Raw genomic sequence first — 16,821 nt, 5'->3', positions numbered from 1 at the left:
TAGAGGTTTCAGATGGCACAAGGCCCTGCTGACATCTTCATCTCAGACTTCTAGCTTCTAGCTTCCAGAACCGTGAGCCAATAAATTTGTTTTAAGCCACCCAGTGTGTAGCACCTCGTTATGGCAGCCCTAGGAAACTAACACACACCTTGATTAGGGTTTTAGCAGCAAGACCTCATAACCCTGCCTCAGAGGATATGGGTACAAGAACAGATCCAATTAATGGTACAAACCCACAGCTCTGTCCTTATTCACTAGCAGATCACATTTATTTATTTCTGTGCCTCCTGTCCTTTGCAGTAACATCTTTACTCACCTTGTGCAGGACCACGGCTTATGGTCTGGATCTCCTAATATGCCTAAAGACAAATCATTCACATTTCTTTGCTGAGTATCCTATTGTCCATCCTAGCAAAGCATAATGGCTAAGCTTTAGAGCAATAGTTTTTTAACCCTTTTGGTCTCCCCAGAAATATGCATACACTTCAGGCAACTACAGATCCTATATGAGAGACCCCTACCTACTTAGAAAGTTCAGACTCCTTCAGGATAATTCCAATCTCTCTTCCTTACCCACACTCCATCCCCCAATTCAATGCCAGCTTGCTTCTGAAGTCCCCCAATGAACTGAAACGGCAACCATCCATTTACTTTTACCCAAAGGCTCACAGAGAGAGAGAGAAAGTTGTTATTATCCTAAGCTCCCCTGGAGAGTCCCATCAGGAAAATACATTCAGGAAGAATCAGCCTCCAGTGATACACACAACTCGGTCACAAGTATGGACCCACTCACCTTTTCTTCTATTCTTTTTCTGCTTTCCTTCTTTCTTATTGACTCCTAACTTCTCTAACTTAACCTTCGCTCAAATGCACCATAAAGAGGAACAATGAAATGTGAAGCAAACTGAACAACAAAATAGCCATGTGTTTAGATTTCAAGTAATTATAAATGCCTTCTTATTCACAGGCATTCCTCTTGGATGCACTTGTGGCAGAATGTACCCCACCACCTGTGTTTATAAAGATCTTCCTGCAATCAACGGTCCACACCTGACTACCACAGAGAATTTTACTGATGTCTACTTTTCACTTCTCGTGACTAAGAAATACAATCATTGGAACTTGTACTTTCCTTTTTCTTTTTTTTTAAGAATTTATTTATTTATTTGACAGAGAGAGATCACAAGTAGGCAGAGAGGCAGGAGGTGGGGTGGGGGGGAAGCAGGATCCCCACTGAGCAGGGAGCCCAATGCCCGACATGATCCCAGGACCCTGAGATCATGACCTAAGCCAAAGGCAGAGGCTTTTCACCCAGGCGCCCGGAACTTGTACTCTTCATTAAGATACATATGGAAAGTTTCTCTTCTGCCAAAACTCATTCTCAATTGTAAATCACTGGAAACGCTTCACCCTGGTTCTGCCACTCCAGACACATCCTCTTCTAATAAAATTGTTACATTTGACAAAAATGATTAGGCATCTTCTGAGTTAAAAGAGCAAAACACTGTTTATGACCGAGAAGCCCAGAGTTGTTTCTAAATTCCATCAACTCTCCCCTGTCCCATCCAGTCCCTACAGAGCCACAGTCTATTTTCTTTCCAGGAGCTGATGGTCCAGCTTTACTTCTCCTGAGTTTCATCACCCAGCAGATGGAGACAAAAGAAAGGGTATTAGCCAGTGAGCCTCGATGACAAGGGGGTGAAACTGGGTCTTGGAATTACCCTGTATTTCTGATGCTTCTTGATTTTACTCTAGTTACCTGGGGATAAGAGTCTATTATATAAGAAACCCGTCTTCCTATCCAAGTGTTTAATCCAAGAAGCCAGGGAAGTGAATCTATTCAGTGATCGAACAGATTCTGCCGTCTTACTTATGAACTTTGGTCTATCACCAAGAAAAACACAACCAAGACTTTCCTTTCAAAGCCATCCATCATCTTGTTCATTTGTGGATTTTTTTTAATCATAAATGTTTATCTTAATCAAGGATGAGCAATGAATCTGCCACATAATTGCCACTGCCAGTTTCTTACTTATTAGTAAGAGCTTACTTAAATCTCTAAAGTCCCTCAGCCTATAAAAGATTTCAAGGAGTACTGAATCTTTTAAAAATAATATTTAAATTTATTATTCCACATTAGGTTTAATGAAGCGCAAGCTGAGACTGCTAAAGGATCACCATTTTACAGACGTAGGAGCGTCTTCCCTTTATAACAACAGGTCCAGCGCTTCATAAACCTAGTCCTTGACCTGTAGCTAAAAAAGCAAAAGTCTGTGTGAAGCAAACAGAAGAGCACAGCCTACTCAGGTTGTGACCAAGGACCCAAAATTGACCTCAGCGCTGGAAAAGCCAGTCTGCAGTCATAGAGCTCTATAGAAGGGGAACGAGTACTGAGTTAGAGGAGGTTCTGGACATCATTCTGACAGATTCCAATCTGAGGAACTCTGCCCAAGGAGGTTTCATTCTCTTCTACAATCCCCTTTTACAGAACAGAAGGCTGAAATTGAGTCTTTATAAGAGAATTAACGGCCTTTCCGTTTCTTCATTTTTCCTCCAGCCACCTTGTTCCTGACACCCATAGCACCTTCTGTGTCATCATTGTCCCCAGCATCCTCCCGAGTGCGTTTCTTCTTCTCTCCATGCTCCCTTAACTCCTGCAAGAAAAGAGAAAGGATGGGAGTGAAAGTTACTATTACTGAGGGTAACACATCTTGTCTCCCCTCCCTAAAATCAAACACTAAGTAACTCCCTAACACCTCACATTCGCAAAAGGCTAAGACCAAAATCCTAATACACAAAAATGTTCACATGAAAATTAAAACAATAAGGTATTATTTTCACATGGTAGGCCAGCAAAGATTTAAGAGGTAGTACCTCATATTGGTCAAGGTGTGGGAACATCCACATACTTTGTCTCTGACAGTTTAAACTGCTATAGCTTTTCAGGGGGGAGGGGCAGGAAATCTGGCATTCTCTATGAATGCCCAACAATTAATTCAGCCCAACAATTAATTCTACTTCTAGGAACTTATTCAAAAGAAACAAGTATGCAAAGCTATACATATTGGGATGTCCAACATCCTAATGTATATATGTCCACTTAAAATACAAAACATGTGATAAAGCATAAACATATATGTACCAATACAAGTCATGTTATATATTCATAATGGAATTCTCTCTAGCCATGAAGAAGTGATCCCATGGCTCCCTATTTGTTAAAATAGAAAAATGTTAACCATATACAATCAGATAAAAATCTAAGTATGGCTAAAAAAGGAAAAATAGCCAAAAGTTCTCTATGCGGGGTAGCTTATATGTTTCAATTTGCTATTTTAATCTTTTCTGTATTTTCTGAAATTTTTTCAATGTACATATAATACTGTTATAAGCCAAAATAACAAAGAATTCCATGTGAGCAGAAAAATAAAAACAAGTCCACACATCGGCTACTCAGAAAGCACCCCAGGGGCACAGCTGCCTCATCCCTCAAACTACAACTCTAGGGAGCAGACAGCACTTGCTAGTCAAGATAATTATTATTGCCAGTTTTTTGGGCAAGGAACTGATTCTGAGAGGTTAGATGCACTATCCAAACCCACCATGTCCAATTCACAGCTGGGTCTTCTGACCGCATATGCAAAGGTTTTCTTGCCACAGGTGAAACACAAAGAGAGGCTCAGCATGTGGTCACTGCGGTCAGACTGAGTCCAAACCCCAATTCAAATTACCTACCATCCCTGTATTTTAGTATGCTCATCTTAAATTTGGAATAAAATAATACTGAGTTCCTGTGGTTTTGAGGATTCATACAACAGCACCTAGCACATAGCTCACAGTGTCAGCATTTAAGTTGGTGAGAAAATAAGTTGCATACCATGCGGGCAAATCTCTGGGCTTCAGTCACACGTTCCGTCAGCATCATAACCTCATCATCCTGTGTTGGAAAGACGGGCAGTTTCTTCCCAATTAAGTGTTCTATACGCTGGAAGAGTTCCACATCATACCTAAGGAAAGAAAATGGGCATGGCTTTGGTTGGCTGACAGTGCAAATGTCTGTCCATTCCAAAAGCATACATTATGTGATATGATGCACCAGAAGCCAGTTATAAACACTACCGAATCCATTATTCCTCTTCAGAATACTGATTAGATGCCATCTTCTGTACACAGTCCACTAGAAAATGTCCAACGTATTCTTTACTCCCAGAAAAACCCTGGTTACATAAAAATTTGTTCCTTTTAGAAACAAGACCAAAATAATTATTCTAATACTTTGAGTTGAGGGAAAGGTCACTGTGCTCCAGTTTCAGCAGCTGAAAGAAACAGCAAGGGTTTCTCTCCATGCTTCTGTATGCCAAACACCGTACCAGATCTTTTATGTGTGTATCACCAACCTTCATTAAAATCCTGCTAGGTAGGTATTATTATTTCTATTTTACAAATGATGAAAACAGTATGAGGAAGGTTTAAGTGACAATTAGAGTAAATGGCAAAGTCAGGCACCAGGTCAGTCTGCTGAAAAAGCTCTGCTCTTTTCTCTCCATTGTTCTCCCTCTGAAATCAATTCACTTACTGTGTGACAAAGGTAATAGCCTTTCCGGAACGCCCAGCTCGAGCAGTTCGACCTACTCGATGGATATAATCCTGAAATAAAAAGTGTAAATTTGAGTTACATAAAACATAAACAAAAAATAATGAACATAAAGTTTTACTGCAAACCTCTGAAAGAAAATAGACTTGTGTTGAAACATGGAAAAATGGATTGGGCAATAGACTGAGATAAATCTACTACTTCTTTTTTTAAAGATTTTATTTGTTTATTTGAGAAAGAATGATTGAGAGAGAAAGAGCAAGAGCAAGCCATGAGCATGAGGAGGGAGAAGCAGGCTCCCCACTGAGCAGGGAGCCGGACATGGGGCTTGACCCAACTCCGGGATCATAAACCAACCCAAAGGCAGATACTTTACCGACTGAGCCACCCAGTGCCCCTACTTCCTCTCTTTTTATTCTCCTTGCAGCACTAAATTGACTCTTTTTTCTTTTCTTTTACAGAAAGACGAATCTAAAGTGTATTTACATAGTCTAGAGGAAAGCAGCACTGGATACAGAGGAGGACCTGGATCATGGTTCTGGTCTTACCACCTACCAGCTACACCACTGTCTGCAAGTCACATAGTCTCTCTGAATTTGTTTCTCTCTATAAAACAGGATAGAATGCCTGCCCAAGCTGAGTCATTGTCAAAATCAAATGATACAGCAGTTACACACAAAGCCAAAAGATATTAGTTACTCTGGGGACAATTCTGTCCTCCCCAGGGAATATTTGGAAATGTCAGCAAACATATCTGGTTGTCACAATGTCACCTGTGCGTAGAACTGGAATGCAGCTAAGCATCCTACAATGCAAAGGACAGCCCCACAGCAAAGAATCTGCTGGCCCAAAACGTTAATGGTGCCAAAGATGAGAAACCCTGAGATACACAAAGAACTACAAGCTGACCATTCTGAGGAAATGAGACTGACAATGATCAGCATATGCTGCACCTCCCCTGTGGGCTATGAGCACCCAATACTTCTCTTTGGCTACCTTCTTTCACATTTATTAATATCACATCTTCAGGCACATGCGAGATAACGAGAATGAATAAATCAAGAGCCTTCCCAGTTTTGGATACTTAACTGCAAACAAAATAAATTTTAAAAATGATGTTGTAACTAAGGACAGACAGAAAACATTCCATTAAGAAATACACTCTGGGGGACGCCTGGGTGACTCAGTCATCGGGCGTCTGCCTCCGGCTCAGGTCATGATCCCAGGGGCCTGGGATCGAGTTCCGAGTAGGACTCCCTGCTCAGTGGGGAGCCTGCTTCTTCCTCACCCACTCCCCATGCTTATGTTCCCTCTCTTGCTGTCTTTCTCTGTCAAATAAATTAATTAAAATTTAAAAAAAAAATAGAAATACACTCTGGGGGATGCCTGGGTAGCTTAGTTAAGTGTCTGCCTTTGGCTCAGTTCATGATCCTAGGGTCCTGGGATAGAGCCCTGGGTCCTACTGCCAGCTCAGTGGGGAGCCTGCTTCTCCCTCAGCCTACCACTCCCCTGCTTGTGTTCTCTCTCTCTCTGATAAATAAATAAATAAAATCTTTTAAAAAATACACTTTGGTGCCTGGATAGCCTGGTCGGTTAAGTATCTGCCTTCGGCTCAGGTCATAATCCTGGAGTTCTAAGATTGAGCCCTATTGCCAGGCTCCCTGCTCAGTGGGAAGTCTGTCTCTCCCTCTCCCTCTGATCCTTCCCCCATGCAACTCAATCTCAAATAAATAAATAAAAACTCTTAAAAAAAAAAAAAAGAAAGAAATACAGTTTGGATACAATGGAATATTATTCAGCCATAAAAAAAGAATTAAATCTTCCCATCTGCAACAACAGACATGGACTTTAAGGACATTACGCTAAGTGAAATAAGTCCGAGAAAGATAAATACCGTAAGAGTTAACTTATATGTGTAATCTAAAAATTAAAAAAACAACAACAAACTGAGCTCATGATACAGATGACAGAATTAGTAGCTGCCAAAGGTGGAAATAATGGGATTGTGGATAAACTGGGTGAAGGGGGTCAAAACGCACAAACTGCCAGTTACAAAAGAAGTCAGTCATGGGGCTCTAACGTACAGCTTGGCAACTATAGCTAATACTGTATCACACATCTGAATGCTGCTAAGAGAGTACAGTTGAGAAGTTCTCATCCCAAGGAGGGGAAAAAATCCATAACCATGTATGGTGACAGATGTTAACGAGATCTGTGGCAATCATCTCATGATGTATGCAAATATCATATCATTATGTTGTACAACTGAACGTAGTGTTATATGTCAATTACACCTTAATTTTAAAAATGAAAGAAATATACTTTGGGACTAGGAAGTCAGGTTAGTGACAGGACTCACCTTGGAATGGGTAGGAATGTCAAAGTTAACAACTACATCCACATGAGGTATGTCCAAACCTCGGCTTGCAACATCAGTTGCCAGAAGAATAGAACGAGCCTTGGCCTTAAATTTATTAAGGGATCCTAGGCGTTTGCTCTGAGATGATGAAAAAAAAATGAAAAAAAATTTAATCTTGGAACACTAAGGAATCTTACAATCTACAGACCCACTAAATATAAGAACAGAGACAGAAATTTTTAAAAGGCTATTTCCCTCTAAGTCCAGACTGGGCTTCACAGGTCAAAAGGAAATACGGAAGCAGCAAAAAAAATATTTAATACTAAGGCTAGAAAATAACATGAAACAAGGATGATTTAACATGACAGATAGTTGAAAAATAATTTACTAAAACTCTTCTGAGACGAAAGAACCACTATTACCACTAGAGCTGAATAAATCAACTCAAGAGTTTCCACACCAGACAAATAACTGGAATCTTTGAGTCTGAGCCTCTCTCCTATCCTGAAAAGAGGCATCCAGAGCAACACTTTAAAGCTCATAAAATCTGATTAATTCTGGGAAGATGCATTAATGTCTCATTCTGTTTTTGTACAGATCTACTGCTATAAAGTTTACCTTTCTCATGCCACCAGTTCACCACTAATGACACCGAAGAGTCTTTACCTGACTCATCTGTCCATGGAGGGGGATGGCAGTGAATCCAAGGTTTCGGAGTAGCAAAGCTGTTCTCTGAGTATTGTTACAGGTGCTGCAGAATATCATAAAGGAGTTTCCAGCCAATTCATTTAGAATATAAACCAGGTAGGTATCCTAAGTTAAAAACCCAAAACAATTTAAGTAATTGAACCTGGGAGAAAAGACTGGAGTCCTGGGGATACAAATTATGTAAAACACTAAGCCTATATATAGTTACTTCTCAATTTTCCAGACCACAGCTGCCAGTTCTGCATTCCTGAAGCAGCATTATCATGTCTGTGAACTCTGAATCTCACATGCAGCCTAAAGCCAAGCACAACTCCTTGTCGTCAGCAATCAGGAAGAGTCCCAACATCAAAGCACAAAACTAGGGTCCCTTGCCTAAAAGCCACATAATCAGCAGACAAAAGAAAAGCTACTTCAAGAATGGGCCGGGAAAGGAATGACATCATTATTTTGGTTTAGCGTGCTATGAATTCCCGGAATATCTAACTTTATCAGTGATAAATATAAGCACAGTAAGCGCCCTAAAACAAATAGAGCATGGCTCTTAGCTAATCAAAAGTGGACGAACTCTCAGCTGCTTCGGTGAGGAAGGAGAGGGAGAGGCAGGAATGATCAAAGTAAATACTTAACCTTGAATTTAGAGGGAATAAAAAGATAATATTGCTGTAATTTCTCAACTGTCTGGTATTTGGAAGAAACAGCACATTTCACAGGATTCTTCAGTGCTGCTCGCTGAAGTTTTTGCACCTAAAGAAAGAAAACTCAGAATAGCACACTGATGCCCAAGTGCTCTATTTTTATGATTGCTATTGTTTTTATTTATCACTTAATAAAGAAGAAAATGTTAAGTCCTAGAAAATTTCACCTTCTTAGTCATGGTAGCAGAAAAGAGAAATGTTTTCCGATCTCGGGGAATCACTTTGAGGATCTTGTCAACCTAAGGCAAAAAGAAGAAAGGATACCAATATAACAGTCAGACTGGATACTTGCAAATGCTCTCTGTGAAGGGGACAGAGTAAAAAATCAAAAGCATCACTGTGGGATCTGGCAACTCAAAAATTCAATTCAGCTAAAATTTACTGAATATTTACTTTTTGATACCATACCAGAAAAGAAACTTAAATTAGAGTTGAGTTAATCTAAGAAAAAAGTCAAGAATAAGTGTTCATCAACTAATTAAGCTGTGATGAGTGGGTCAGCTATGATAACAGCTGACCTAAAATAAAGGTATCTCAAAGTCTATGAAAGAGGCAGAAGTCAAACGAAATGGAAAGGAAATCTGGTTGATATTTCTCACATCTGAAATCAAAATCGAACTACATTCTAGAGAGGATACTGAGGCACTGACAATAGAGAGGAGCAGTAAGAATGAGAAAAGGCAGCAGGGATATTTAAATTAACTGATGATGATACACGGCTCCACATAAAGCAGGTGTGCAATGAACCAAATTTTGAAACAGGGCACCTGAGATGCCCTAAGAGGAGGAAAGAAACTGAATGCTCACTTCTGTCTCAAAATCCATATTTAATATTCGGTCTGCTTCATCCATGACCAAGTACTTGAGAGCTCTTAAGTTGAAACCTTTTGTATTTTCCAAGTGGTCAATCAATCGACCAGGAGTTGCTATCAAGAAAGGTTGAGGAGAAAAACAATGTTTAAGAATAAAGACAAAAAGAAAGTTATCAACCGCCCCAACCCCCAAATTTCAGAAATTAAAAAAATTAAAGTTACAAAAATCCTTTCTTCAAAGTCTTCCCACACAAATAAGTTACACTCAACATCTGTAGATTTTTTCCAATTCATCATCACTACTGCCTTCTACCTCTGTCAATTACTCACCGATTATTACGTGTGGTTTTTTCGCCAGAGCCAGAGATTGGGACATTGAATCAATTCCACCTACAATCACAGCTACAGAAATAAAAAGAATATAGAATAGAGACCCTTTATTTTTTCCATAGTTCACCGAACATCTTTTTGAAGCCAGTGCTAGATTTCTACCTAAATTTCTCTTCCTGTACAACTTTCTCCAAAGCTAAAATACCAAATTGGCTCTTCTTAAGGTCAAAGAACTCATGTTAGTAATACTTTCCTCTATTCTCCTTTTCCACTCATTCTCAACTTGTGATGAAACTCTGATTCCTTTCCGCTCAGACACTTACCACTTTGCACACCAATAGAAGACCCCAGGGCTTCAAACTGCTCTGAGATCTGAAAGGCCAACTCTCGAGTGGGTGTGAGAACCAAGGCAAACAATCGCTGGGGCGTCTCCAGTAGTGCATTCAGAATGGGCAAAGCGAAAGCCCCTGTTTTTCCAGAGCCAGTTTCTGCCAGCCCGATGATATCACGACCTAGGAAGAAAAAGGAAACATCTAAAAGCAAAGAAATGCTCTCTGCATTATTTCCATATTTTCTACAATGACAGCATGTGGGCATAAAGGAGACAATGAATAAACATTTGATGAATGGGAGGGAGAGGAAGGCTGAATAGACAGATGACATGGCCTCGTCCTAGATAAGCTCAAAATCTGGGGGAGATACACAAAGATGGTATGTGATAAGGACTTTAGAACAGACCCCTAAAAATATAGTGAGAACACAAAAGAAGGAGTAACTTACAGTCCATAGGAGTCAGGAAAGGCTAACAGAGGTGATGGGTAAATTCAACTTGGAAGTAAGCGAAGAAAGAAAGGAAGGACATTCCTACGAGGACAGAGGGGAGAGGCTTTAAAGAACACAGCATGTGCAGAGAGAGTGAGAAGTACAATGTGGCTGGAACACAGAAGTGTAGGGAGAAGAATGAGGCTAGAAAAGAAACTCATAAGCCATGCTAGAGAGTTTTGACGTCTTCTTTTAAGAGGGAGGAACTGAATGATTTTAAAAGCAGGGAACTTGATGACCAATGCTATTCCTTAGGAAGAGAAACCCTAGGCCTGAAGGCATAAGGAGCCAAGGATCTCAACAGTACAGGCCATTTCCACTGCTTCTTCTGAGGGAAGAATGCCATAAGTGATCCCTTAAGAAGATGTCCCTGGGATTTGTTATCACCAATCAAACCATAACAGTAAGATCTGGAAATTAACTCCCAAAGCAAGACCACCATCTCTAGGCTGGCTGGGTACAGCTCACAAGGTTGCCATGCACGAGAACAGCGGCCCCTGGGATACTTCCTAGCAAAAATGCCCTCTACCAGTTGATGCTCACATTGTTCCTTGACTATACACAACTGGTGAGATTTCCTTACCTAGGGATTAACCCTACAATAAACTCCTTTTCCCTGAGGTTAGCTAACTCTCTTCTTCATGACCTAAAATGACCCAAACAAACAGAATGGGGAACACACAGGAAAATGAGAGCTCAATGAGGATACCAGGGGAGTTAGGAAGGTGATCTGAACTGAGGTAAGGCAGTGAGGACAGAAAGAAGTGAGATGTAGAAAGTCATTCAAGAAAATGTGGTTGACACATGGGTTTCTACCTTGGGAAACTCAAAGGCCATAAACTGAGACAAGGGCTTCTGGAAAATTAGTTCTGATGAGGAAAACAGTGACTCTGGTTTGAACATAAGGAACCTGAGGTTTATGCCAGAGGCTCAGAAAGAAATATCTAACTTGTCTGGAGCTCAGTAGAGAAGTATAGGCTAGTAACACAGATGTGGGAGCTATGAGCATCCAAACAGTGGTGCTCCTCCAAGGCTAGACACATTAGAATAATTTACAAGATTTTTATAACTATATATGCCGAGGTCCCACATGTAGAAATCCTGATTCAGTGGGTCTAGAAATCTCTGTTGTTTTAAAAGTTCCACAGGTGATTCTGATGAACACTGGCTGAGATTTACCAATGCAGACAGTGTTAAAGGTTCAGGACATGAGAAATCTTACTAGTGTTTTAGAGTGAGAAAAAAAAAGGATAAAGATAGATTTAACATTGCAAGGAAAAAAAAAGAAGAAACTGAGAAAGAACAGCTAGAAAGACAGAAGACAATACTGACTTGAAATTGAGGAGAAAGAGAGCTTCAAGAAAGGAGAGTGATTATTATCAAATAGAACAAACTTTTCAATATTCATTTCTTAGACATTCATCACTTAAATAAGGACTGGCCATGCCACACCAAACAACAGCATATTCTAGTGAATGCTACCCTTTACCCTTCTAACAGTAACATCAACGTTTTCCATAAAAAAGTACAGGTGTGGATGTGAATTATAAGTCAGACCAGACAATGGACTAATTTTATTAAGGTCACAAAAACAAATGGCAACAAAAGGATAAAATTTCTCCCTCATTTACTAACTTTAATGTTCCTTTTGGTCATAGGGTAAGTGACAACAAACTGCAACAGCATCCCCCTACTTGTGAGCTAAGGACTTCCAAAGCTTTTTTTTCCTCCACTCTGTGGGAATTCTGCCCTCCCTGCCGGGGTCCAGCGTGCCTTCTGGAACAGGAAAAAACAAAAACAGTGGGATCTGTCCCTTTTTCTATCAAGGGAAATCTAAAAATTTCAGAAGAAAGGAGTATACAAGAAAGACTTAGGGAAGTAAAGGAGCTTAAGTCTCTCGCTTCATGTGGCTATGAACGACGCCCACCACCCCCAGTGAAGGCCAGCACTGCGGGCGGTTCTCTTATGATCCCCTCAAAGCAATACTCGCTTTGTGAGACTGATTTTCCTCTATGATCTCCCTTCCTCCTCTCACAACCCCTATGCCCCTCTGGTAGTGTCTGTGTAGAATACATACCCCGTGAGAGAAGAATAAATTCATTCACCTTGATCACACGGCCGGCACCTAACACAACTGCTTTGGGATATGGCAGCCATTCAAAAAACTGTCTAAAATTCCTAGAGGACTTTGAGTGATCTCTGAATTAGAAATAAACTTAACACACGAAACAGATGGGAAGAAAAGCATCCTCAAAAACCATCAAAAGGTTTTGATCTCTCCATTGTAAAACCCTGTAATACAGGGCCAAGAACCGGCTTTTCAGCTAGAACATCCTATATTCAAATTCTAGCTCCAATAATAATTAGTTATGTGACTCTAGCCAAGGTACTTAACCCTCTGACCTTCAGTTTCACAAATAAAATAATCAATCCTAACTTTCAGAATTGTTATAAGGTTTAAGAACAATGGATGCACCCAGAACTCCTTAACTTTGTTGAAACTGACACCATCATTAGTAATTAAACTAAAAATTTAAAGTTCATTTTATAGAAGAAAAAAAGAAAAATGCTGTTATATTATTTAAATCTCTTGCTTAGGGCCAGCACCTACAGGTTTTTTTAAATGAAACATTTATAAATTGTTCATTAGAATGAGATAAGCTCAAGAATAAGAAAAAAGACTTTCCATGATGATGATGTCCCTCACATTACTCAGTTCCTGGTATCCTTTCACTGACTCCTATTTTCTCTGTATTCAATACAAACTTGTTACTGAAAACCATTATGAATAATTTCAGAATTATTACCACCACCTAATTTGGGTTCCTCCCTCCAACGACTGCTGTAGGGTAAGCAGGAAAATGCTGGAAGACACCAAACTTTCTATTTGCTATTTGAAAGCAGCTCCAGTAGTGCTGACTACTGAAATGTCTTCCCCACTCACGCAGTCCTTATCCAGTTTAGCTTCTCTAAACAAGTTCAAAGTCTTTGCTGTCCCTTCCCTGAAATACTCCCCCCTCACCTACTTTGTATGAAATCATACTCTCATGATTATCAACCCTCTACTGAGCCTCCACCATCTCTTCACCCTTACGTGGCATCCTCATCCATACCCACAGTTTCAGCTACAACTTTGCTTTGGATATGGTGTCTGTATCCAGTTCTGGCCTCTTAAGCAAGCTCTAATCCCCAGATTCCAACTGTACATTAGTTAATTCTATCTCTTTGATGCCTCAAATCAATTATTTCCAACTGAACTCCTCTTCCTCGGAATTATTTTTCCTCCTATGCTCCTTTTTACACCAGTAATATGTCCTAAATGCATAGGCAGTAATCTTCGATTTCCCCACCCCTTGCTTTCCATTAACAAACTGATTATAAAATCACGATGATTCTTTTTCTATCATTTTCTCTTTTTTATTCTCACTACCACTAGCCTACGCTTTATTTATTGCCAAAATTACCACAATACCCTAACTAGTCCCCCAGTCTCTGGTTACTCATCTCTGAACTACCTTACAAAGCTATAAGATTAACAGCCCAAGAATACAACTCGAAGGATTTCATTCTCCAGCTAAAAAAATAATCTCCAGTGCCCATGGAACAAAGACTAAATTCCTTGGCCCAGCATTTAAGTCTGGCATAATCTGACCCCAACGATTTTATTAAACTTTCCCCCCATTCTCTGCTAAGTACTTGCAGGCCTCCACACATGCCTGTGCTTTGCAGCCTCCTTTGTTTTTTGTTCGTGCTATTTCCTATGCCTAGAAAGTCCTCCCCTCCCACCAGACATGAATGTCTAAATCCTATTCAGTCTTCAAGGTTCAGCTCGAATGTCTTTCCAATCTTCCCTGCCAAAAGATAAAGTTTTCTTTAATCCATTTCAATGAGTAATAATCTATTCTCAGTGCACTTGGAACACCTGGAATGTAACTTTCTTACGCCTCTGTTCACCTTGTAATAGATTTTTAATTATCTCCTTACTAGACTCCAAGTTTCTGGAGATGGCCAAATCTTAACTTCTGGTGCCTTACACTTAGATACTTACTATTTATGGAAAGAACAAATGGGATTTCACAGAGTAAGTTTAATTACTTTTCCACATGACAGCTCTTCAAATCACTGAAGCCAATTATTATATCCCACCCAGCTTAACTCTTCTCCAGACCGAATGCACTCAGCTCTTTTAACTGTTCAGGACATTTTTTTTCTTTTTTTAAGATTTTGTTTATTTATTTGAGAGAAAGAGAGATCACACACACACAGGGAGGGGCAGAGGGAGAAAGTACCTGAACCAGGCTGTACTGAGCATGGAGTCCTACAGAGGGCTCAATCCCAGGACCAGAATATCATGACCTGAGCCAAAATCGAGAGTCCTACGCTCAACCGAATAAGCCACCCAGGTGCCCCATTTAGCCATCCAGGCCCCTGTACTCTTGATACTGTACCACATTCAACGCCACTCAGTTGGTCCCTCAAAACTGGTCCTCAGAATTAAGCATAATATTCTAGATGTGTTCTAACCAATACAAGGCACTTTTTTCCTCTTAAAGCTAGTTCAAGAGTTCTTAACCTGGGATATGTAGCAGAGGAATTGGGGGAGGGAGGTGTAAATTCTATGTACAGATACACTGATACATTTTTTTCTGGGAAAAAAATCTTATTATAGCTAAGATAACATTCATTTTCTCTAAGGATCTTAATGAATTTCAGTTAACATTCCTAGGTCTCTTTTACCATCAACCCTAATACTGTGAAGTTGGGCTTTGGGAATCTAAGAGCAGGACTTTGCCTCTACACCTATGAAAGTTCCTCCTGTTAGTATTGGTCCCACTAGTCATCAACCAACATGTTAGCCATTTTTCTGCAAATCTGATAAACATGTCTCATAAAGCAAGAGCTCTCAACTCCTCTGGATACTAACAGACGTTCCAGGTACCCTATATGTAAATCCGCACTTACCAACTCATAATTTCTAACAAGTTTGTTAGTACACTTTAATCCAGTGCTTCCTTAAAGTCAGCATCTGTTGCAGACAACAAATCTCTTTACAGAAAATAACCTCAGTAGAAGAAGAGAATTACTTTTTCAAAAGCCAACGAGCCACAAATTTTGTATCATAGTGGACACACTTTTATACTACTCGAAGTATGCAATAGCTCTCAAACATGGTATTTAATTGAGTATAACCTCATACCGAACCTGTACTGAGCCACAGGTTTAATTTCAACCTACCTTGTAATGCCAAAGGAATAGCTTCAATCTGGATCTTTGTGGGCTTTGTCCATCCCAACTGGTCACAGGCTTCACACAACACATCTGTCACACCCTTAGAATTCAGAAAAACAAACTTTAGCAAAGAACACACACACACACACACACACACACACACACACACACACACTTGCCTCCCTACTAATTAAATGAAAGTCAGAGCCACCCTCCTGGTGACAAGTGCATCCCTTAGCCTTTGATTCAAAACGTATCGCGCGCCTACTCGGTGTGCTCTTTAACTGTAAGCACTGAGACACCACCCCAAGACTTAACACCTTCTCCTCAGAGACAAAGCCAAGTTCTCCATATGTCTTATTTCATTTAATCCTCACAACTCCATGAAGTACTTATTACTACCCCCAATCTACAGATGTGCAATGTGAGGCAGTGCGAGGTAACGACGTGCCCCTAGTTAGCAAGTGGGTCAGACTCCAAACCCGTTTCATCTTACTGCGCAGCCCAAGATTTCGGCGGGGTGGGGGTTGGGGGACTGCCGCATGGACAGTCTCCTGGCGAATACAAACGTGGGCACACCAAAATGGAGAAAGTCGCAAATGGCAACTCTCAAGGACGGGCAGCCCTCCCACCATTCAAACCCGGAGGTTTAGGGAGCCCAAGCTTGGGAAATTCTGAGGGAAAGCCAAGCTAGGCGCCAGATGCTTTTGTACAACGCCAGCCAGGGTACGAGGGAACCGAACTCTGTCTGCGCTTGGTGCCAGCAGAAAGAAGAAAGAAGAGCCGGCGTCATCCACTCTCACCAGATCTTTAAACGTTTTCGTTTCCTCCTCCTGGGCGGCCGGCTGAGGCGCTTCAGTCGCAGAATCACACTCTCCGGGCGCCGCCATGTCTTCCGCGCACTCCGGAAGTGGGTCGGCAGCGCGTGGGATGCCGGGAACTGTAGTTTTCGTTCTCACTGGGCCTCACTTTTTGGGCGCCCTCTGCGAGCTTGCTGGGATTTGCTCGCGCTAGGGGTGTGGTCTAACAGAAACTTGGTTAAAAAAAAAAAAAAAAAAAAGGCGGGGGATGGACGTAAACGTATGGCCTTACAAACCGAGCCAAGTGCAGAAGGGGCTGACGACGTGAGCCTCCTATCTTTTAGGAGACTTTAAAGAAGTTTCCTAACGTCTCACACCTGTTATGTCCCTTGCTTTTCTAACCATAGAGCTTTGAACAGGTTGATATCACAATACTATTTATTTAATTGTTTCATTTATCTATTCAATAATA

General features: G+C 40.7%; 1 protein-coding gene across 1 annotated transcript; it reads right to left on the bottom strand.

Annotated features, from left to right (window-relative positions):
- Positions 1-2,102: 2,102 nt before the first annotated feature.
- DDX47 (DEAD-box helicase 47) lies at positions 2,103-16,480 on the bottom strand. The gene is made up of 12 exons (XM_046013924.1): positions 16,353-16,480; positions 15,556-15,649; positions 9,822-10,010; positions 9,499-9,570; positions 9,164-9,282; positions 8,524-8,595; positions 8,289-8,405; positions 7,620-7,766; positions 6,954-7,091; positions 4,577-4,647; positions 3,878-4,007; positions 2,103-2,654 (listed from the first exon to the last, which is right to left on the bottom strand). Exons 1-12 carry the CDS (start codon positions 16,437-16,439, stop codon positions 2,523-2,525), a joined length of 1,368 nt encoding a protein of 455 aa, XP_045869880.1. The 5' UTR covers positions 16,440-16,480; the 3' UTR covers positions 2,103-2,522.
- Positions 16,481-16,821: the final 341 nt, after the last annotated feature.

This window comes from Meles meles, chromosome 7 (assembly GCF_922984935.1).
Source record: "Meles meles chromosome 7, mMelMel3.1 paternal haplotype, whole genome shotgun sequence".
Lineage (NCBI taxonomy): Eukaryota > Metazoa > Chordata > Mammalia > Carnivora > Mustelidae > Meles > Meles meles.
This window is presented reverse-complemented; position numbering and strand designations above follow the sequence as displayed.